The sequence below is a fragment of the Tursiops truncatus genome, chromosome 6 (assembly GCF_011762595.2).
Source record: "Tursiops truncatus isolate mTurTru1 chromosome 6, mTurTru1.mat.Y, whole genome shotgun sequence".
NCBI lineage: Eukaryota > Metazoa > Chordata > Mammalia > Artiodactyla > Delphinidae > Tursiops > Tursiops truncatus.
In genome coordinates this window covers 29,896,716-29,920,680 of record NC_047039.1, presented here as the reverse complement: position 1 = coordinate 29,920,680, position 23,965 = coordinate 29,896,716, and the positions used below count along the sequence as shown (strand labels likewise).

Genomic DNA, 23,965 nt, shown 5'->3' with positions numbered 1-23,965 from the left:
TTTTAAGTGCTGGGTTTAGGGAAGTGAGTAAAACAGACTTGGACCCTGGTCTCAGAGAGCTTTGAGCCAGTGAGGAGAGAGTTAAAAGTCAAGTAACCAAATCAATTGCAGTCACAAACTGTTGACGGACGCTGTGCCACAGAAGACAGGAAGCATGGTGGGTATGACACACACAGCCTGGGAGAGGCTCCAGGAAGGCCTCTGTGGTTAGAGAGACTAGGCATGAGCAAGAATTATCTAGAAGCCAGGGAGGAATGGCTTAAACTTCAGGAAGACAGTCTGCTGAGCCTAAAAATATTGGACACTTAGTACATTTAAGGAGTATTTAAATCAGCAGGGCATGAAACCAAAAGATTTCAACTTCCTTTGGATCAGACGTAACAAGCAATCATAATATTTCAGATAAAGCAGAACGAAGGTCTGCTTGAAAACAAGCAGCAGAAGCCATGTGTGCTCCATGGCTGTGAGCCTCTCAGGGCTCCAGTAATGATTTGTATCATTTTTGCTTGCTGTAGCCCATGGTCACCATAAAGTTGGAATTTCATTTTGGTGTGCTAAGTGCTATAGTGTTCAGATTTCACTTTACTCCACCTCTTTCCAGGAAGCAGTCACGCCTGCTGTGTCCCATGAACATGCCCTATCCTCCTTGAATGGCACTCCCAACCACGAAGTTCCTCTCAAGACATTAAAAGCACCTATTGTGGTGTGCCTTTGATTCTTAGATTTCATTGTGTGCACTCTCTTTGACTGGAGAGGAGCTGTACTGAACGTGACCGGGTCCCCCTCCTCACTTTAACCTGCGACAGCATTGCGCTTTCTCCCGATTTCTCTGGAAGATTGATGCGGTGATGTGCCCGAACAGTTAGAACCATTCTGTGTAATGAGTGCTCTGTAACTTTTTCAGTCCTTTACTTTTTGTTGTTGTTGTTTTATTTTTAAAGGCTTGAGTTGTCTGTTGAAAACATCTTCCAAGACTGGCTGGAGAGTTCCGGAATACCACAGGTGTGCTTAAGATAACTGCTTCCCGAGAGTCTGTGGAGGACAGTAAGGCTTGTGTACTTTGCTTTTCATATTTGGTGTATCCATCATGACAGTGATTTATCTGTATATACTTACAAAAGTAATCCTCTTGCTGAGTTGGAATATCCCTGAGTCAGGAAAATGATGGTCTCCCACCCGCTTAGGCCTGCACGGTGATGTGTGCCTCAGGCCTCTGCCTCTAGTGAGCGTGGTGCTGTAGGTGGACGTTCTGGTTGACCCTGAACTGAGTGTTAAATGAGGTCTTGCAAAGCGTGGCGTACACTTTGGGCGGCGTCACCCGGCAGCAGGTCAACGCTGCCATCGGGCCTCGAGCTCTGCCATTTGGATGCAGCCACACACGCGTGAGCTTGCTTGCCTGCCGCGTCCCTCGGACCGGGCGTACCCGTAGTTTCTCCGTCGTCACCCCTGTGCGGCTGCCCTCGACTTCCTCCCCTGGCTGTGCATCTCTACCTCCGGCTGCTCTTCTCATCTGAGGGAGCAGTTTAGATTCATTTCTCTGCCTTAGGGACCGGGACCCATCCCTCCTTCAGCTTTCCTTCTCTCCCTCCCTTTCAGCCCATGGGCAACTCTGAGGGAGAGACGGTTCCCAGGCCTCCCTCGCTGCGAGGGGATCACCCGGCCTGGAGCCTTCTCTCCCTTCCGCGCTCCCCGGGTCTTGTGCTTCGCGGAGCCTGAAGGGCAGCCCCGAGGGCCGACCCTAGCTGGAGCCTGGGCCCTGAGAAGTCCGAGGGTGGCGTCCTGGATGCGGCTGGTCAAAGGACCCTGTAGGCCTGCAACTCTCCCAGCCTGGGCTGGCCCCCGGAGCAGCTGCAGACCCATCATAGTGGGCCCTAGCGTCTGGGAGTGGACCCCCAAGGTGGTGAGAAACTCTGCCCCGGGCCCAGGCAAGCAGCGCTGTTAGCCTGTTCGTTTCTGGTTTCATGACCGGTTATATGAGCTTCCCCTTGGGAGTGTCTGAATGTCAATGAAGGTCTGTGAACCATGAAATTAAGGAACAGAAGGGGCTGTTCTCCATTACCTTTTCATCCCTCTACTCACATCTTTGTCCTGTCCTACCACACGGGGGGAAATGTCGGCCACCAGCCACCATGAGCTCATTCCTAAAAAGGACGCATTGCCTTCGGTTCGGGAATGCATGTCACCTGTTAAAACTTGTTTGTGTTTTGGCCCAGTCCTTCTGGCAGTGAAGAAGAATAAACACGCAAAACAAAATGGGTGGAATAAGGCAGCACCTGGTCCTGGGAGGCAGTGCTTTCAACTCGTGTATATTATAATGAGCTCCTGTGATTTCTACGTCAGTGGCTTCCAAACCAGGCCACTAGCTGAGTACAAAACTCCCGGGAAACAAAGTTAAGGTTTGTCTGAACCTAAATAGCCAAGCCTTGCTCTTCTTGTCTCCGACGGGGCTGAGGTGAGGGCTGGGTATCCCGCGAAGCCGTCTGCCTTGTGTTCCTAGGCCAGGCTGTTGCAAGGCTTCCAGACATTCTTAGCAGGGCCTGGAAGCTGGGAAGAGTTGGGAGCTCAAAGAGCAGAATCCCACATTTCCTGGCCCAGAACAACAAGGCCACTGTGTTCAACAGTTAGCCCCGAGGGAAGAGAAAAGAAAGAGTCCTTAATCGAGTGCCCAGAAGCAGGCGCACCCCACTCGGGCTGCAGCACTGGGGCTGACCCGCTTGCTCCCAGGAGGCTCTAATTTCCCCTGAAGAAGAAGAGGCTTTGCCACCAGCAGGAGGCTTTTGCTTTTCATTAAAAGGGGGAGGGGTGCGTGGAAGGGAGAGATTTGCCTCTGAGCGGTACGTTTTTTCCAAAGGTCTAGTTGCATTAGTGACAGCTTATAGCATAGACAAGCATCTCCGCTATAAACTGACGAAACCTGCTGTCAAAACACAGCCAGGTGCAATGAGGCCAACCCGGCTATAAATTGTATTTAAGACCCAACTGGTATTTCCTTGGGTGCTTAACTGTTCGGTAAAAACAACAGCGTCAGACAGAAAAGACCCTGATTTAGTGCACATCTCTCCATTGGTGAATGATCAGACGGCATCTTTTCATCTCTTCACCCATTTTCTGCCATTATTTATGCAGTTGATGGTGATTTACCTGCTCGCAGCCCTTTTCGCTTTCCTTGAGAGTTCCTTCTCGTTTCCACTTCAGTGAAAGACTCTGCGCCCTCTTGTTGCAGGAGCCTCACGGTGAATGGAACACCTTGTTCTTTGTCCCCATCATTATAATATAAAGTTACTGGTGTGTTTGGCCTGGAATGACAACCAGAGCACTGAAATCGTTCTGATGCTCTTTGTTCTCATTGAAAATTTCTGTTCACCAGCAATTGAAGTCATTCACGACAAAAGAGTCACGTTCTACTGGTGAAGTTTTCATTCTACAGGTTACAGAGGCTTTTTGTCTTCTCTCAGGAAGGCTTGCCTTGGGGTTGGCCTCCATTTTCCTTTCTGCCCACATGAATGGAAATCATTTTTTTTTAATGTGGAAATAGCTTCAGCAGCTATAAAAGTAAGCATGAGCCCCAAAGAAGTAAAAGAAATTGGATCCAAACCTCTTTAAAGAAACACCCAACTCTATAAACTTTGACTTTGCAAACAGACTTAAAGTTGATTGTGTCGTTGGAATTATAGATTATTTCTTTTATGACTTTTTTCTGACTATAGAAGTATTACATATTGAAATATAAAAAGTTTGTAATAAGAAAATTAAAATGACCCAGAGATAATTTTTTGATAGAAATCCTTTCAGTCATTTTACCGGTCTCCCTTTTCAAAAATAAAAATGATATGTTCTCTGTAGCAAGTTCAAGCACTACCGAAGTATAAAACATAAAAGCTCTTGCCCCTTTCAGTCTTACTCTGCAGAGATAATCTACGTCTGGTATGTGTCCTTCCACACATTTTCTGTGCTATACACTATGTAAATGTATATCCTTTAAAAAAAAAATGGAATCTTATCATCCAAACTTAAGGTTTTCATTTAAAAATATATCTTAAGCAATTTCCCATATCCCTTGATATAATTCAAGAGCAATGATTTTTAACAGCTGCATAGCTTTCTAATAAGTGGTACCATAATTTAATTTACTCAGACCCTCCCGACTGTTGGAATAGTATACGTTATTTCTAAGAAAGTTGCCCATTCTGCTAATTCGACAGTTCTATAAATAGATTTTTATTTCTTTTCATGTTTGCCCAAAGATCTCCTCCCACCACCGGCCCATATGTACATATATTCCAATCTTTTTTTTAAACATTTCTATGCAAATACGTTAGAAATAACTTTTCTCCCTCCAGCCCTTCCTCTTTACTTCTTTATTTTAGTTGTTACAGAACTCTCTGACTCCTCCCTTTCTTTGATTTCCTGCCCACATTACCTGATATCCTTATGTAAATTTATAATTTTCTTTCCTTTCCTAGCACCTCCCCCACTTTTTCATTATATTTTGCTTGGACTTGCGCAGTAGCTAGTTGCTCTTTTAGCCACCAAGCTGTCACCCTTTCCATCCATCATCTACATCAATGCTAAGTGAATCTTCCCCCAAACACAGCTTACATCCCTCCTCACCAGAAACTTTTTCCCCATTTAGAACAATCTCTTTGGCTTGCTGTTTGAGGCTGTCAGCAGAACTGCCCCAAGCTACCTTTTTAAACTTTATTTTCCACCACTGCTAGGCATATGCCCAATCATAATTATCAGTCTCCAAATAGTTATGAGCTGAAGTTTAATTTTAATATAATCTAAATTTAAATTGAAAATCTAATAATACTGTCATGGTTTGGAACAACATGGGTGTGTGAATGAATCCACTTTTTCAACTGTCAATTCTATGAAATCTAAATTCAGACCAAGCATTTCTGAATCAAATTTAGCATCCAATTGAGACAGACTATGAAAACACATCAGATTTAGACGACTTATACAAAAAAGCGAAGGTAAAATATATCATTAAAGTTTTTAAAATATTGGCTACATGTTGAAATGATTATACTTCGGATACATTATAACCCAATGTATACATACCCAAGAAAATATATTATTAAAATGAATTTTAGCTCTTACAGCTTACATTTTATATGTGGCAATTAGAACATTTTAAATGACAAATGTGGCTTGCATATATTCGTATTGAATAGTGATGCTCTGAAGCTATTAGTTGAGTTAAAATCTGAGTGCATAATGCCTTAAAATCCCTCACCGAATAGATATCATTGAAATCATCTGTATTTTGGTCACATGTATGGATAAAGATGGAGCTGGCCAATCCGTAGGCGCCCTTCAATCTGCTCTGATGGCATGGGTGATCATAATGCACGGGTGAGGGGTCGGACGCTGCTTTCACAGCAGGCGTTCATAAGGGTATGAACGAATTACCAGCCTCTCTTCAGTTCTTAATGTCAACTCCCAAGTGACCCATTTCCCAAGGTGCCAACAAGTAACACAATAACGCCGGTGAACCTCACAGCCCTTCTATGGCTTGGGCTCCTCTTTGGGGAAAGCGCTCAGCAGCCTTCAATGGCAAAGTCACGGGCAGCAGTGGCAGCAATGGGGATAGAGAGGGTGGGTAATGGCCAATCACATAAAGCGTCCTAGAAATAGGCAGGAGTCAAGCTCCCAGGATTTAGAACATCAGGTTATTGTGTCATCTTGGAAAATGCCTCTCCTTTCTAAACAAACACCTGCAAGTTGCCAAAGGCCACACAAGCAAATGATGCAAAAGTGAAGTCTTGTAGGGAAAAATGCTGCAGTCACAAAATAGAGGAAACTTGATAAGACATGACGCAAGAGGCTGCATGTCGTTGGGGCCGTGATGTGCTTTTGGCACAGAGCAAGCCAGGTGGTTTGTTAGAGGAGTAACTCGTAGGCTTCTTTTAGCACAGATTATGTACTATTATCAGCATAAAGGCCCATTAGGATGCTTAGTCTTAGTGGTGTCTATAAAAATTCTCCATTTAATGGTCATTCAAGAAAACTGAGACTGGTTATTTTGCAAATTCCAGAGAAATCATATTTTTCAAATTATATGTGTTATGAGATCCTTGGTTCTTTTATATCAATAATAGCCGTGGCCATAATGTGGTGTGGGTTTTGGGCTCCTAGTAATTTTGCTGTCATTCTTGTTCAGTGGTTAGATTAACAATTTCTAAGTGACTAAACATCTTGTCAGGGATCCTTGGAGATACGTTCTCTGTCCTCACTTGGGGCAGGGCCTGCATTGTCGATGAGTCACCACTGTCACTTAGCGTTCATCGAAGTGACGGCCCCTCTTCCCACAAGCTCCACAGAGTGATATACTGCTTGGCAGTCACAAGAGACGAGGAGAGATTTTACTGAAATACTTTCATTTTTAGCCTAATTTTCTTTATTTCTGGCATCTGTGGCTTTGTGCGCATATTAGTTAGCTCAGGCTGCCATGACAAAATACCAAACTAGGTGGCTTAAACAACGGACATTTATTGTCTCAGAGTTTTGGAGGATGGAAGTCCAAGATCAAGGTGCGGGCAGGTTTGGTTTCTCCCAAGACCTTTCTCCTTGGCTTGCCGATGGCCACCTTCTTGCTGTGTCCTCACACGGTCTTTCTTCTGTGTGTGTAGAGAGCTCTGTCTTAATCTCCTATTCTTATAAGGACACCGGTCCGATTGGATGAGGCCCCACCCATGTGATCTCATTTTCCTTTCATCACCTCTTTATGGGCCCTGTCTCCAACACAGTCACATTCTGTGGAACTGGGGGCTAGGACTTCAACATGTCAATTCGGAGGGTCCAAGTTTAGCCCACAATAATGCTGATTCCCAATATTTCTCTGATTAGTTCCACATTTCTTGTGAATCCTTTCAAAGTGACCTATAAAAAAAATCACTCGAGTCAACCATACTGTATTTTATTCCCTTATAAATGAATATGCTTTGGGTATAACTTTTTTGGTCCCAAATGACATTAGCATCCTGTCCACAAAACTTTAAAGTCTCTGATGAAATGAGAGACAAATGTGGGAAGGAAGAGTCCATTCTCCCAGGGAGAAGTAGGTAATCGAAGGTCTGTGCCAGGCGTTGTGTATTATTGGGGGACATCCCATTTGACACTGTCCAAATGTATTGACCTCTTCACAGTGTAAGACACTGTGAAACAGGAGACATTTTCCTTTGGTGCCCCAAAGAAAGCACTGTATCTTTCCTTCTTTTCTCTACCTTTCAAAACCTGATTTCCAGAAAGAATGTGAATCTCATTCACAGTAATCTACGACTAGACACCAAGTGAATAGTAAGGATTAAAAGTGTCTCCTCTCCCTTGAAGATTTCCTTTGTAACTGTGTCAGATCTTAGGCTTCGACAAAACTGTCAAGCATCCCAGACCAGATGGATGGGATTTGCTAGGGGACGCTTCTTCCAGGATCTGAAATCATACCTCCCAGCCAGGTGCCTTCCTTCCCTGCCCCTTCCCTTCTTTCTGTGAATGTTGCCCGTATATCTATCCTTTACCAGGGACTGTGCATGACTCAAAGATGAGAGAAACACAGGCTTCACCCTCAGGATGCTTAATAATTCAGTGGGAAAAATAGATACGCAAATAACCGACCTAAGGCAGAGAGCCGTGAGCGGTGTAAAACTAACTCACTTTTAGGGTTGGGAAGAAAGAGGTCATTTTGCATTTGTGGAAGCAGAAGGGATTGAGGTACCATTTAAAGTTCAGTCTTGAAGGACAGGTAGGGGAGAAGGTCATTTCAGGCAGGGGGAGTGACATGTTCAGCGTCTAGTGGTGGAAACTAAGTGTGCATGTTTGAGCAGCATGGGGCAGAGTCAGATCTCAGTGATGGGGGTGAGGGGAGGTGTTGACTAACTAGCCTGTCATAGCATGATTAAGGCTCTGTGGGTAGTGCCTCAGGACAAGGGGAATGGAGGCAACTTCCCCGGTGGGGGGGGGGGGGAGCGGAGGAAAGGACCCACCCTCCTAAGTGAGCCTTACTCTCACTCTCAGCTCACTTGCCCCAGCCCCGGCCCCTGCCACACTTTAACCAAGGCGATTCCACCCATCAAAATAGACAGGTGAATGCAACTCATAGTGATAAAATACATCAGCTGAATGCATTTTGACTATCATTTGGAACAGCGATCTCTCCCTCTCCATTTTCCTTCTTAGGAAGTAGTTTATTGTTGCCCACTTTGCATGGAGAGCAGGATCTGCGAAGCGGATTGATTAGTAAGGCAGGACACAGCCAGACTGCACAGGGCTGAGTGTGATGATGAAGAGTTCTCACAAAATGCACCGAAGGCTCGTAGAAAGAGTGCTAGTGCTTGAGTGGCAGTTAGATACCTGGACAGGTGGGCCAGCAGCCTTGCTGGAAAGAAAACTCCCTGGATGAAGGGCCAAGTCTTTCCCCTCCACGCAGGTACTAGGGAGTCTCGTGTAGTGAGAGGCACAGTTAGAGAGACGTTTGCTCCTTTGTTTTCAACTTTTGAAATTTTATGTCTAGAAGCTATTCATTTACATGGATACTTTAAAAAAGCATCATTAGGGGCTTCCCTGGGGGTGCAGTGGTTGAGAGTCTGCCTGCCGATGCAGGGGACACGGGTTCGTGCCCCGGTCCGGGAAGATCCCACATGCCGCGGAGCGGCTGGGCCCGTGAGCCGTGGCCGCTAAGCCTATGCGTCCGGAGCCTGTGCTCTGCAACGGGAGAGGCCACAACAGTGAGAGGCCTGCGTACCGCAAAAAAAAACAAAAAAAACTACAGGTCCCAGACTCAGGCCACACCCTCTGAATGAGGATCGCCATAAGGAGGGCTGGGACCGACTGATAGAATCCATAATTATGTCATCTTCTGAAATATATTCTGTGAAAAGGGTTCTCCTTCTTTGCCGAGTACAATCTAAACTCTTAGAGGCCTTCACGTTTATGTTCTTCCTGAGCAATCCAAATATTTGGCTTTGTGGTTTAGTTTATTCATTCAACCAATATGCCTAGCCTTGCGCTGGGCCATGGACATAACAAAGCTGAAAGGGCACAGCCCCTGCCCAGGAGCCCATGGTTTGTGGGAGCATCTGCAAACCAACCATTGTTCAAGGTGTGCTCAGGGGGCCTCTGCTCTGAGTTTGAGACCCATGGGGAACCGTAGAGGTTGACTTCTGTATTTGCCAAGTTCAGCCAGGAGGCCAAGTCCATTAGAAGACAACATGCTTGGAGGCTGGAGACTCGGCTGTACCACCCCCATCCCCCCTGCCCCCTCTTGGTCACAAGTTGGCCAGCTTATTGTGCAAGGGAGCCCATGTGATGGTCCTCAAGGTGCAGTGACTGGTGGGTCATGTTTGAACACACAGGCATTACCTGTTCTTCAGGTTCATGCATATTGTGCACCCACAGAAAGATTCACTTAAATAAGGACACTGTAGCTCTTGCAAAGAGTGATTCTGTTTAACAGGATTTCCCTGAGCATTGCTTTATCTGTTTCATAGAGAGAGATCTTTAGAAAGAAGGAACAAGGTAAACTCAAAGAACTACGGCAAGGATATCAACTTCGGATTACAAACCTTTTGTCAATAGAAAAGACATCCAGTTCTGCCTTTTAAGAACTGCCCCCATTCTCTCTTCTATTAGGCTGAAGACGTACTCTGGTAGACTCTTCATCAAAGGCACGTTATTCTATATTTGCATCGTGCTCTTCCCACACCTGGGGGAGAGCCCTGAGACCTAGCAGTGCAGTGAGTTGTGTACATGGGTGCACACACACGCAGGCCTCCTTGACTCTTTGACATCGCACAGCATCATTGTACATGCTGGTGTTCAGATCTGCATCCCAGGCCTGGGGGCATCAGCTCCTAATGTGGCCGTTCACAGTGCTCACGGGATTTCTGCCCATCTCTGCTGCCAGGGCACCTGCTGACAACAAAAGCTATTAGGAACACTTGGCTGCTTTTAGAACATGGGGCTCTTTTCTCCTCTTTTGTGGAGAGCCATCATGTCGTATAAAATAGGTGTACATTTAATATCTGCGTGGTGCCTATCTCTTGGGTGTGGCCTCTATTGCTTCATGGTTAAATTTTAGGCTTTTCTGGTGTTGCAGGACTTTCAGTCTGCTTTAGAATCCTTGGTAGGAGCAAGTCTTGGAGAAGAGCCACTCTGTTCATCCGTGGGGTAGCTGTGCCCAAGCTCATAGCCCTAGTTAATGGCAGAGCCAGGGCTTCGCTCTAGGACCCTGAGTCCTCAGTCTGCCTAAGACATTTTATATTTTTAGCAGAGTTGCTTTTAATCCAAATTAGCTTGGTCCCATTCTTGACTTAGTTTTTACAAGACATATAAAGAGATAATAAATGAATACAGCAGAAAGCCTGAGCAGGGATGATTTTGAATTTAATTAATGACTGCTATTTTGCCTGAATATGTTCATTTCTATTCTTTACAGGGCCAAAAAAAAAAATGTGCTTTGTGTGTACAGTAATGTGAATCTCACATTCCAGGGCTTTTCATATGTGTCACAGGTATACACGACCCTCTTCCATTTATATATATCTAAATGGTAGCCCTGTATGTCTGACAAAATATTTTGCATAGAAAGTATGGGGCATTCAGGGCTTCCCTGGTGGCGCAGTGGTTGAGAGTCCGCCTGCCGATGCAGGGGACGCGGGTTCGTGCCCCAGTCCGGGAGGATCCCACATGCCGCGGAGTGGCTGGGCCCCTGAGCCACGGCCGCTGAGCCTGCGCGCCCGGAGCCTGTGCTCCGCAACGGGAGAGGCCACAGCAGGGAGAGGCCCACATACCGCAAAAAAAAAAAAAAAAAAAGAAAGTACGGGGCATTATTGTACTGAAGAGCTGGTATCTTTTTTGGAGTGAATGAATGCAAGCGTGTGTAGAGATTAGGTCTATTGTCTTTGGAAAGATAGATACAACTGTTCCTCTCTTGAGTTGGAAACCAAATTAAATAATAAATACCAGGTGGCCAAAACAACAAGTGAGAAAAAGCAATTGGTTGAACAAAAAAGTGTCTTTATGTACCTTCTAAAGCATTCAAGGGATGGTTCCCGTATCTGCTTATTTGCTTTCAAAAGCAAATGCCAACTGGAATCCCTGGCTTTTGCCCTCGTTTGTCCCCTCTGCTGACCCAGAGGAGGAGAGTGTCAGTGGCACAGCCCGGTGGCAGCCAACCAGCAAGTGTATCAGGGGTCAGGGTAACAGTCAATGATTGTCAGACTGTCCAAATGTGTGTTTAAAACAGGGCAGCGTTCGTGTCACACATATCTCCGAATGGCAGTTCTCCAGGATTTATTGGTGCTTGGTAACGAGCGTGTTCAGCTCATTCAGCAGAAGACCCCATCCTTCCAGGTCAATCCTCCGCTTTGGGCCTTTACAAGCTCAGTATTTTCTGCTTCTGATCCTGTCTAGTTATAATTGCTACCATCACACTCTGAGTGGGATTCAGACAATCTGATGGATAAAACGCAAAGCTGCATTATTCTGAGGATAGTGAACAGGAGTGGAGGCTGGATGGAGGAGCAGAGTCAAGCGTGTTATATGCAATGTGCTGTCTTCACAAAGCATGCGGTAGTGAAGTTTTGTTCTGCAATCGTCTATGTTGGAGGAAGGAGATAACTGATACATTAGATGCAGCTTTGGAGAGAGCCCTGCACCACTAAGCTGTGTGCCTGTGGGCGAGCCACTCGTCTTCTCTGAGTCCTCACTGCTTCTTTGGGGAATGAGGGGAACAGGCCTAGGTGAAAGTCACAGCCACTTTGAGCCTCATGTCACCGTATGCTGTGCCCAGTACCTCGCTGAGGCCTCAGCTTCTGGTTACCTCTGAAAGGAGGAAGTTGGAATTTACTTTTCCTCTGAGTGTCTTCCTTTCCTCTCCAGGAATCTGTTGAATTGCCCTCAGACTGAAAACTTGCCCTTAGTTAGGAGTGATATCGGGAGAGTTTTCATATGTTTTGTCCTGAGTGGTGTTTTACAAACGTACACTATCAAAAAAAAAAAACCCTGTTCATGCCTTTCTTTTCTCTTCCACTGGAAAATTGCTATATGAAAGGTTATTGGGAGAAATCTTAAGTAATAATCAATCTGCCAGAGCATTTATGCTGGTTGATCATTGAAGGATAGGCACTTGCTACTGATTAAAATCAATTATTCACAGATATTAACCTGTTTGACCCTCAGGAGATGAAAAAAATTTTGGTAGGGTTGTTAATGTCTTAAAATTCCTGCATATCAATAAAAACTGCAGGTGAGTTTCACCTTGGGCTGTGGCAACTATTGCTAGGATACATTTTGAGACATAAAAGTAAGTACTGGTATATGTCTGTTGTCCAAATGACCTTGGGAAACATCGTCCAGTGAATTCTAGGTTGCTTTTTGAAGGAGGGGAAAACATTGGGGGCAAATGCTCCAGAAGGAGCACTTCCTTTTTATGCTGCTTTTATAGTTAAATCAGAGTATTTGCCACTTTAAAAATAAAAACAGAGCCAATAATGAAATATTTATGAGAAATTGCTACAGTGATTGCTGCATAGTTTGTAGCAGAATGTTGCAGTGCTCCTTATACTGAGAAAGTAGAACCTATTAGGTGTTGAGGTATAACAAGAAATGATTAAACCCAGATGCTTTCCTAAAATTATATTTTCAGTGCATTTATATGTCTGTTACAAACTGTGCTACATGCTAAAAATATTTTCCTTTGTAGGCCGAGGGAAATTTCAAACCACATCGAGGGCATCATAGATCAGATGGTTTTTCTTAAGAGTGTTAAGGGCATCCTGGTTGTTATCAGCCCAGACTTTACAATATGATAGTATTTATGCCCCGAAGAGTCACAGTTCGGTTCTTAATTTCAGCAACTTTACTGGCATGAAAATGCATGGGAGCTAGGCCAGAGTCAATACATCAGAATGGAGGACTGAGACTCTAGGGGCACAAGTGACAATGCGACTAGACTGGAGAGAGCCCCCTTCATCCCTGTGGCCTGTTGCCCTGGGGAGAAGTCACCCCCCAGGTCCAGTGGCTGCTTTGGCCTTTGCTCCAAGCACTCCACCTCCTTTTCCCTCTGTGCTCTCTCCCTTTTCCCTCAGCTATGCGTGCTGAAACTTCATATTTTGTGCGGCAAACCAAAGACACATTCTCTTTAAGACTCTTCTCGGTTGTATTTATTACAAAGTTGGCTTCTCCTGAGTTCTCACTGGTTCTCTGCTTCTCAACTTGTATTTCTTCAACACTGTCATTGATTTTGTAATTGAGGGATGTCTGCCTGGGTTTGGCATAAATACTTACAGTGAATTAAACTGTAAATGGGTAAATCCAAGAATATAGAGGTAGTGTAACTCCCTACAGAATTGTATTTTTTATTTAATCCTTCTCCCCTCCCCACAGTGCACTGGGGTATACTATTTTGCCTGTTAGAATATCCAGAATGAAAAAAGGGCTATCATTTTACTGAGTAGGTGCATTTTATTGAGTACGGTGCTCAGTACATTATACGTAATTGCTATATACTTTTTCTAGTCACAGCTCTCTAAGACTGACATCATTATTATACCCATTTTATAGATGAGGAAAAGCAAATCTGTCTAACTAGAAAGCCCAAGTTCTTAATTATTATATTGGTTTTAAATGCATGTAGCTACTATTAGGATTTTAGATGTTTCTGCATCTAGCACCAGATCGTGCTGGTATCTTCAGAGAAGAACGTAGAAATATCAAATTTCATTTTACGGTCTTTCTGTAACAACAGTGGGCTTATTGTTTTGAGCGAGGTGGGGTCAGAAACAGCACGATCTCCTTTATAATCAGGCATACGAGGAAGACAACGTGCTCCATTTTGTCCACCAGTCCTTTGGGAAGGGACAGGCAGTGGTTTGCAGCGCCTCAGACGTGTCATATCTCTGCAGGCTCTGTCCAGTGGCATCGTGTCTGTGTGGTGGGTTTTTATTAGGACGTCACAACTCGATTATTTTGAGACCTTTCAAAGATTACTTAGGTTCATAATACGAGACCGGCATTTGCTTCTGAGGGGAAAGAGGAAGGGAATTAGCATTTACTGGTCTACTTGGTGCCTCTCCCTTTATGCACCATCTCATTTCGTCCTCAGCACAGCTCTGCGAGGCAGGTTTCCTAAGGGTTGTGTGACATGCTCAGGGTTACATATCTTCTAGATGGCAAGAATGGAGGGTGCCTAGGTCTAAGTTCTCAGATGTGTGTTTCCCATTACACATGGCTTTGTACAGAGGTACTTAAGCCACATTCACAAGCCAGCGCCGAAAACAGCAACAGCATATTTGGTTGTACATTAGCATGATTTCCAGTGCCCTTGAACCTGAGAGCAAGGTAGTGAAATAGGAAGTGCTCAAATAGAAGGCAAAGCTAAAACAGACCACAGTATTTAAACTGTAAATTGAAATCCATAATTATAAAAACAATCAAGTGACCAGAAGATTGTTAGGTTTGAGATTCTAACGTACCTAATATTAGTATGAATATACATTAGCTGGGTGGATTCTTAAATTCTGCATATTAAGAGATGTTTATGAGTCTAATGAAGCTCTAATGTTCTTTGTGGTTCTTTTCCATCTCATACTACTGAGCACAAAAGCTGTGTTGTGTGCAGAATGGCTGGGTTTATCCCTACTAGAAAGAAGTTATGTTTGGTATCTAAAGAACAATGAGAGTTTACTGCCTGGCTGACCAATGGTGGATCAAGTTCACATTCCCGGGCTCCTACTCTCCCACCTACACATGCAGGGGGTGGAAGCAGAGCAAAGGGAGGGAGGATACCTCCTCTTTTCATGGGGAGAGAGAGAGTGAGAGAGATGTGAGCTCAGGATTTCCTAATATGGACACAGCTGGGCCTGTGTAGCATTAAACACTGATTTAATCCACCGCTGGAGGAAACATCCTACAGAAAGTAGAGATTAGCAGCCAATTAATTCTGGCCCTTCCCGTTGTTCTTCTGGAACATCTCTTATATGGATCTAAATGTTTGGTGAACACACATTCTGGAAAATAGCTTTTTTCGTATATTATTTACATTTGGGACAGCCATCTCCCCCCAGTTGTGATGGATTTTGTTCTTCCTACACTGTGTGTGTATACGTATGTACGTGTGTGATCCTATTTCTCTACAGAGGTAGGATGACTTAGGCCCATTCCTCTTGTGACTTTGCAAATTGTGACTTCATGGGGTTCCTTTGGGAGACCAGATGATAGGCAACAGAGTCTGAGTGCCAAGATTTTTAAAGATAGAAATGTTGGAAAAAGAAAAATAGACATGCCGAGGGCCACAGACTCCAGGGAGCACGGGCACTCCATGTGCACCCACTTACAGATACCACACCCATTCCAGTTTAGGGAATAACCAAAGGGACCCAGACGTGAGTATTTGCTTTTCAAGCTAGTGAAATGTTAACATATAGGTTTGTGTTTTAAATTAGTGACTAATATCACGGGAATCCCCTGGTGGTCCACTGGTTAGGACTTGGCACTTTCACTGCCGGAGCCCGGGTTCAATCCCTGATTGGGATTAATAATAATTAATAATAAATAAATAATATAAGGCATTTTGCCAGAGTAGTTTCCCTGTAGCATTGATGTAGTGTGTCTTTCCTGAACAAGGAAGCCCATTTGGTTAGAGCACGGTACCCAAGACTCAAGCTACCCGGGTTGCCTTCTGCGTGAAACAGTAGCTTTTGCACGCAGCAAAGGGTCTTTTCCATTGGTAGCCACTGTCCCCTAATCCTAGCCAGCAATCTTCCAAATGCAAAATGCTTGTTTCCAGGGAATGTGTGGCAGCCATCAACATAATTAGAGCATTGTTCACGGGGGAGGAGTGGGAAATACCACCTCATGTATACAGAATTCCAGGTCAGCACTAAAATCAGGGTCCCTGAAGACGAGGATCTATGCTCTTTCAGTCAGGATCCAGAATCATATTAACCAGGAACCTGGAAAAAACTCTAGACAGTCAAATATCCATCCATTCTTGCCTTCCTTCTGGGTAGTGTTGAGATCTTCCATTTCCACTTCTTTTTAGTTCTTGTGTGTGTGTGTTGTGTGTGTGTGTGTGTGTGTGTGTGCGTGCACACAGGCACGCTTAAGTAATCTTGCCCTGAAGTTTATCCCTAAGAGTAAGCTATAGGAAATGCTACCCTAGGTCAGCCTGACAGCCCATCCTGTCCAGCTTTGTGTCTGCCATCTGCCCAAAGGGACTTATTGTAATAGAACACAATAGGTGGCTGTCCTCTGTGGCATTGACCTTGAAATTTAGATGTCTCTCAAACGCCTGGAATTTCTTCATAGTAACCTATTAGAGATGGGTCATCATTAAAATGATCCAAACCAGTGGTTCTCAACACAGGCTGCCCATTGGAATCCCTGGTCGGGGAGGGGGGGACTTGTAAACTGACTGATGCCTGGGGCCCACTTTCGAAGATGTGAATCTAAGTGGTCTGGAGTGCCTCCTGGGCACTAGGATTTGTAAACCCTCCTGGTGATTCTAATGAGCAGTCAGGGGTTGGCAACAACTGATCTAAAACCACACCTCCATAATTTTATATTTCACCTGTGAAACTCTTTAAGATTATAGTGTCCAAGAATGTTAAGTGCCTGTAAAGAACTGCAGTCATATGGGGATTGAGGAGGATATACTTATACCTGTTTTCTAAAATGTCTGTTTCAATAGACCTTTATGGTATGGGATTATATTTTACGGGCTGTGTTTTAATGTATGGTTGATCTGATCCACATAATAAGCAAATATCTTAAAGCGAGACAGTCGGGCTAGATGTTCCCTAAGCTCTCATGCTAGAGTAGGAAGAACACTACATTTCCAGCCAGGAGGTCTAAGGGCCACACAGTATGAGATATTAAAAGCATTATACTTCCCTGAGACTCAGTCTCTTCATCCTGAAGATGGGACAGTATGAGAAACAAACAGAACAGTCTATATGTGGAAGTGCTTTGTAAACTTAATCTTGTACAAAACTGGCCACTCTGGTTCTTTCTACCAGTTCTGAGGTTCCACGGTCTCTGATATATGTAGTACTTCAGCACTTTTTTTTGTCTTCAGGTCACTTTCCTCCAGCTTCTAGTGACGTTGTGTTGCTTCTTAGTTCCGGTAGTCTACACTTTTGATAAGTAACAACTGCCTTCTCTTGTAAGCACATCGCATGTGTCATTTGATCTTCACAACTCTATGAGAAAGAGGCTTAAAGAGGTCAGACAGCTAATATGTGGCAGAGCCTGGATTCAAACCCAGACAGGCTGTCTGCGCACTCTTTATACCATGCCGCCTTACCGCCTGGTCATACTAGTCTCCTGAGGACAGGGATGGTGTCTTATTCATCTTTGTGTTCACAAAGTCTAGTGCTCTGTTTTGCAGTAGGCAAACTCAATGTGTTTGTTAAGTGAATAACCCGTCTATATGTTCCTCTGGTTTTGATATCAAAAGTGATAAAATACTTGGTTGGTTAACATTTTTATATTAGTCCTCTGTGATGTTTGTATAGTATTATATTTCTTTTGGGCTTTATTTTTTTAACAGTTCTTTTCCTCAAATTTTATAAATAGGGTATAATCATAAGTCCTTACCTTCTATACTTCACTTCTAAGTGTTAATGGAGCGAAATACTAGAACCATAAAATTTTTTTCAGACCCCCTTCCTCCCTCCAAAAGAGAAAAAGAAATTTAAAGAAAGAAAAAATAAACCCAGAATATTTTTATTTATTTATACTCCTCCTTGTTCAAAAGAGAGTTAAGCAAACTCTTAGAAAGCAAAATATAGCATGATAAAAGTAAATTAAAATAAGAAAACTGAAGCAATGTGAAAATAACGTTAGGAAAATAAGATGGGGCCAGGAATTACATTAGCATACAATATGTACCCCCTGAAGTTCCTATACTTGGCTTGATGTAGGGTCACAGAGCTTTCTAGAAGAAGGAAAAAGGATCAATTTGCAGTGTTCATGAGGTAAAACAAACCAGTTGCCTAAGTCCAGCTATTCCTGATGTTGATACTACGGGGAAGTTTTTCCTATGGGTCCTCACAGAAAATTACTATTTAATATAATAAACAACCATCTAAAACCATCCTTACAGTAAACACTGTGATGGATTTTATGGGTTGTTTTTCATAATGCACCTCAATAAAGGTTGATGGCTTCTTCCCAGAATGTAATGCGATAAAAGGAATGTCCCGGAGCACCAGTAAGATGCATCCTGCACCAGCTGTGAGGTGGTCTGCCTTAACCCAAGAAAATCTTAGACTTTCCTGGGCAGGAGTTTTGGTATCCGCAAACTCTGTGAACCTCCTGACAATTGGTGTGTTGGGTGGCTGTGCACCTTGGTGTATTTTTCTCTGGGGAGCCAGTAGTTGATAGCAAATGCTTCATCAGATTTTCAGAGGGGATCAAGAAATGGAAGAACTGAGCACGCTACCTCAGGCAAGCTCTGTAAAAGTTTTTGAGCAACAGTGAGTTCAGGGTTATGGTTACTAAGAGGAGAGATTCTGTCAGCCAGGTCACTGCGAAGCAAGTGTGGGATGGATTTCCTTTTTTGAAAACTATGCTTTATAAGGACTTCCACTGAGAAGTTCATTTGGCAGGGCCAAAATCTTCTTCAGAAAGAAATTAGGCATTCATTCTAACATACAGACAAAATGGGCAATAATACAAATTATAATTTTTCTAAAGTCAAATAAGTCAAATATAAAGATATCATAAAGGAATGTTACATTTTAAAATGAAAGAGCAAAATTTAAAGACATAAACATTGGCTAACTTTGCCCCTACTCCTTGCTTGTTATTATTTGCAACCTGAACTAACCTTGATTTTATTTCCAGACATGTGTAGACTCTTACCTTCTAATTTACCCTGAATATATGTTGGCTATAGAGCCCTTCTGAAGCCAGCAAAAGCTTCTGGACCTTTCTACCTTGTTTGGTATTAAAAAGTCTTTTGACTTCTTATAGTGGATAGTTTTCCCTCTGCTGTGCATAAGGGAGTATAATTTGCCATCTGAAGCTGTTCGGTCTAATTAAAGGGCTTCCCTCATTAGCCCTTTCAGCCTTCTGGTTGCCTAGGAAGGCATGCTGCTGCTTCTCATTCCTCTGGACTGTACCTCATCACCAAGCAGAGGCACACATCCATATTAACAATATGAAATTTGTATCACTGTCATTTTCCAGTGAAAGGAGTCATTTCAAGGAGTTACTTCCTCTCCACTAAAAAAAGAAAACAGAAAAAGGATTTTCCCTCCAAAAGTAATCTCCAGCCACTAGGTTAAGTAATGCTTTTATTTTAAAAGCAATGGCATTTCCCTCAGCTTCTGAAATTGTCTTCAGCTGTTATAAACTGCTTTGACAAGAAAGTTTCTTAAAACATTTTTTTTTAAAAAAAACTTGCATCTCTACTAGACAAGCCATTTTTAAAGATATAATTAAAATAGAAGACATCTGTTTTTAAAAGATAGCTTTAAAGTGCTTTCACCACATTTTCAAAGACAGTTATTAGAGTATTCATCCCCAGCTACAGAATTCAATTTTTTAAAAAGTCGTCTTCTTCAAGTTTCACTGGGGTCCTTCACTGGGGTCCCCTGATGAAGAAAGGTAGATTTAGGTGGACAAAAGGAGAAACGTGTTGAGGTTATATTGAACATGCTCAAAGAGAATTAATACTTTTCCAGGGTCATGAAATATGTTAATATTTCATTCCAGATTAAATTCAGCTCCTACCACCACTTTGGGATACAATTTTAGTGAATAATATATGAGGGAATTAGGAACTTTTATTTCCCATTTCTATTTTATTTTTTAAAAAAGGTCATTTTAGAAGTACCCTGGCAATGTAACTGAAAACCCATGATGTCTCCTTTTTAAAAATGTATAATTCTGTGCTCTTTACAAATTAAGATATTTTAGTAGAGCAGGAGTTAATTAGAAAGATCTTCTTCTTAAGATTTTCCCCCATGAAATTTCATATGCCATTTATTCAGTCATTTATTCCTCTATCCTTCCATTCACTTACTTAACACATTTATTGAGCATCTACTATGTGCCAGGCAGTGTTTTTAGTGACTGGACAAAAATCAGGAACAGAAGGGACAGGATCTCTTTCTTCCTGGACCTTAAAATCCAGTTGGGGAAATAGATATTTGATAAATTAATAAAAAATAGTTATAATAGAACTGTATAACACAAGAGTGAACCCGAATGTAAACTATGGACTTTACTTAATAATGTATCAAATATTGGTTCATTAATTGTAACAAATTCCTGGCACTGATGCAAGAAATTAATAATAAAGGAAACTGTGGGTTATGTTGGCACATGGGAATTCTGTGCTATCTGCACAAATTTTTCTAAAAAATAATGTCTCAATAAAAATAAAACATTTTAGGGCTTCCCTGGTGGCGCAGTGGTTAAGAATCTGTCTGCCAATGCAGGGGACACGGGTTCGAGCCCTGGTCCGGGAAGATCCCACATGCCGCGAAGCAATTAAGCCCGCATGCCACAACTACTGAGCCTGTGCTCTAGAGTCCACGAGCCACAACTACTGAAGCCCGCGCTCCCTAGAGCCAGTGCTCCACAACGAGAGAGGCCAGTGCAATGAGAAGCCCGCGCACCACAACAAAGAGTAGGCCCCGCTCCCTGCAACTAGAGAAAGCCCGCTTGCAGCAATGGACCCAACGCAGCCAAAAATAAATAATTATTTTAAAAATTATTTTAAAAATAATAAAAATAAAAAATTTAAATATCTATAAAAGATAATTACTTTCAAGGAAATAAACAGGAAAACACAGTGGGATGACATAATTTGGATTGGGGAGTGAGGAAGACCTTTCTGGGGAAGTGTTGTTTAAGCCCAGCACTAGAGAATAAGTAGGAGCCAGCCAGGCAAAAAAGAGAAGGAAATGCATTCTCAGTAAAGCAAAGTGATACCATTTGAACTACCTTTGTAAATACCATTCTGGTTTCTTTGTGGAGAAGAAAGATTGAGGGGGTGGGTTTGGGGGGCAAGAGGACAAACAAGGAGACAAGTTAGTAGGCACTTAGAATGGACCACAGCTTTTGCTACCCACTCAGAGTCCTAGAAGAGCAGAGTAACAGTAGGATGTTTTCTTGCTCAGCTTGTGCCAGAAACCGTTAGATTCTCTGTGAACTGGGTGCTAGCAAGAAAGGAGACTGTCAATGGCACCGAGATGGTGGTCCCAGGTCTCAGTTCTTAAGATCTTTCCACTGGCTCAAAGGGATTTTTAGAATGAGGAACAATCTTGTGTGTGTGTGTGTGTGTGTGTGTGTGTGTGTGTGTATTTGAGACCACAACCAGATGAAAATTATAAGGGGAAAAAGCTTTCAAGTACTAACTACCCAGCTGTAACAGCAGATTTTCATAGAAGTCTGTGTAAGGTTTAATTTGCAATAGTTATCTTTCTTCCTGCTGCTGGATTGTTGGAATTTACTTTGGTTTTTGTTTCTTCTAAGACATGTTTTTAAATTGTTGCTAAATCAACAAAGAGGACACTTAAGAGAGGTACATTTAGGCATGGCACTGTACATCAATATTGAACTGTTTGTATCAGGGAATCTTAGACATGGTGAATTCCCAAGAAAAAAAATTCTAGTGGGTAAAGGGAAATGTCAGTCAGTGATAGATTTCTATTGATTCTGGAACTGTTATTAGTAGCAGGGAAGCTTAAATAGTTCAAAGTTTTATTTCCATTTAAAATTAAGCAGCTCTGCAATTACATAATCCACTTCATCATTTGTAATTTTAACCTGCCTATATTGATGTGCATTTGAGGCTTGAAAGACTATCTATTTTTGTGCATTTCGTTTACAGTAAAAAAATTGTATGCGATGGTTGTACATTATATATAAAAAGATTCGATAACACCTAGAAAAAATCTTTAGCAAACGAGCATGCATTTCATAGCACTTAGCTAATACCGGTTAATATGTTGATTTAACTCTACATAGGGTTTTTTTTTTTTTAATTCCTGTTAACACAAACACCAAGTCAAGAATCTCCCGTTTGAGCAGTCCTGTTGTTTGTTTTAGGAAACAGAAGTGCATCATCAATGTAATTTTAAGTTAGTCCAGTTATGAATCTGGGATGAAGGGATAAAATAAAGTTTTCCACTCTGATGTCTCCATTAAGAAGCTCCCCTTTGTGTAAAATACTCCATGGCAAAGTTGCTTCTATTTAAAGTAGTGAGTTTGATCTTGGCTTTGATCTAAAGCTTTTGATCTTGAAAGAAGGATGGAGTAGCAATAAAGAGAGGGCAAGACAGATTTTCTTTAAAGAAATGCGATAAAGTTAAAGGAATGGTCAACATCAGCAAACGCGAGTGCGACCCGACTCTTCTCCCAAAGCACTCACCCCCCAGGCTGGTTCAGCCCACTTCTGATGAGGATGGAAAGAAAGCCTTTTGGGGGTCGGCGGAAAAGACTGAGGGTATCTCACACTTTTATAAACTGAGTGGAAAGTTTACCCCTATTTATGAAGACGTATTGACCCTTTCTTAAATTCTGCTAGTCGCTTTGGAGGGGTCCACAGGCCGGGCAAGCGCGGCGCCGGCCGGGCTCACCCAGAGCGCGTTAGCTCCCGCGACGCGCGGGCGGAGCCCCGGGTTCGCCTTTCACGCGCTCGCGGCTTCTCCCCCAGGAGGTCACCTGCCACCGCCCCGGAGTCCGGAGGGGCCACTGAAAAAGGTCAACTCAATGGCGTCTAATCCATTCCCAGAGAAAACTCCATTAGGAAAGTTCCTTTCCCTCCGCGAAGGCCATCTGGACACTTAGGTTTCTGACCCGAAGGGCGAGTTCAGGCTGGCCGCGGGGCTGAGGGAGCTTTTGCCGCTAAGCCTTTTCGCCTGCCGGCGGGCAGCAATTCTGCTCCCACCGCGGTCAAGAAGCCCTTTCGCGATACCCGGGGTCCCGCAGGCTTGTGGGCTGGAAAGGTAAGTGCGCGCGCCGGGGATCGGCCCGCGCGTGGGAGGGCGCGGGCAGGACGCAGGGAGGGGAAGAAAGATGTTTGCGAAGAGAACAATAACACAGGCGGAGCGCCGGCGGGGGTGGGGGCGGAGGCGACCTGCGGGGAGGGCGGCGCGGCCGCCTATACCTTTAAGGCAGGCCCCGCCCCCGCCCAGCGCCCGCCCGCCGCCCGCGCCGCCGCCCGGGCCCCGCGCTCGCCCGCCGCCCGCGCTGTGCCTTAGGTGTTGCGGGCCTCGAGCGTTCCCCGCTCTCCGGCGGGCCGGCGGGGCGGACGGCCCTGGGCGCGGGTTCCGGCGCCAGGCTCCCACCTTCACCTACCGCGGGCGAGGTACGGGGTTGGCGCGCCGAGTTGGTGGGGCGCGGGGGAGGGAGGCTGGGGCGGCTCTCGGGAAAAACTTGACTCTGTCCCCTTCCCCCGCAGCCGCTGCAGAGGGAGCGCCTGGCCGGGGCGGAGTGCGGGCTCGTGCGGCAAGTGAGCGCCGAGGTGAGTGCGGGCGGCGCGGTCCTTGGGCTCCCTCCCTCCCCGGGCGGTGGGTCGCGCGTTGCATCCCTGGCGCGGAGACCCCGGTCGGCTGCGTCGCGTGGCAGCGGTGGGTAAGATGGCCCTCGTTCGGGGGCTCTGGCTCCCACCGGCGCGGGGGCGGCAAATCGGGCCGATAACGGAGGGAGCGGCCGGGGCGAAGGTCGCGGCCTCGGCTCGCCGCAGACCCGAGGGCCCCCTGCGCTGAGGCGGCCCCGCGAGCCCCGAAGGGTGCCTGTGGCTCCCCCAGGTGAAGCCGAGGAAGGCTATGTCGCGAGGCTGTCGATCGTTTGTTTCTCACGCTGAGGGGCGGCCCTCAGGACCCGTCGTTCTGTGTTTAAAATGCCCTGTGGTTTTTGAACTTCAGGTCGCCAAATGGGTCCGAGTGAACAGGAGACCCCGAAAACGGAAACGAAAGGAGACAGAAGAAGTGTTGGAAAAGGT

General features: G+C 44.4%; 1 protein-coding gene across 16 annotated transcripts in view; it reads left to right on the top strand.

Annotated features, from left to right (window-relative positions):
• The window catches only part of AOPEP (aminopeptidase O (putative)), a 372,968-nt gene that overhangs the window by 252,414 nt on the left and 96,589 nt on the right, over nt 1-23,965 (top strand). For 15 of the 16 annotated variants that reach the window (XR_012332455.1, XR_012332454.1, XR_012332452.1 and 12 more), the window contains 3 exons: nt 942-1,002; nt 23,423-23,485; nt 23,889-23,963. Coding sequence is in view for 11 of the 16 variants with exons in the window: in XM_033857859.2 (XP_033713750.1) it covers nt 942-1,002; nt 23,423-23,485; nt 23,889-23,963 (199 nt within the window). In the remaining 5 variants the exon portion in view is untranslated. Of the gene's footprint in view, nt 1-941; nt 1,003-22,675; nt 22,957-23,422; nt 23,486-23,888; nt 23,964-23,965 lie in introns of those variants that run through there. The other variant, XM_073805982.1, reaches the window with a different exon arrangement.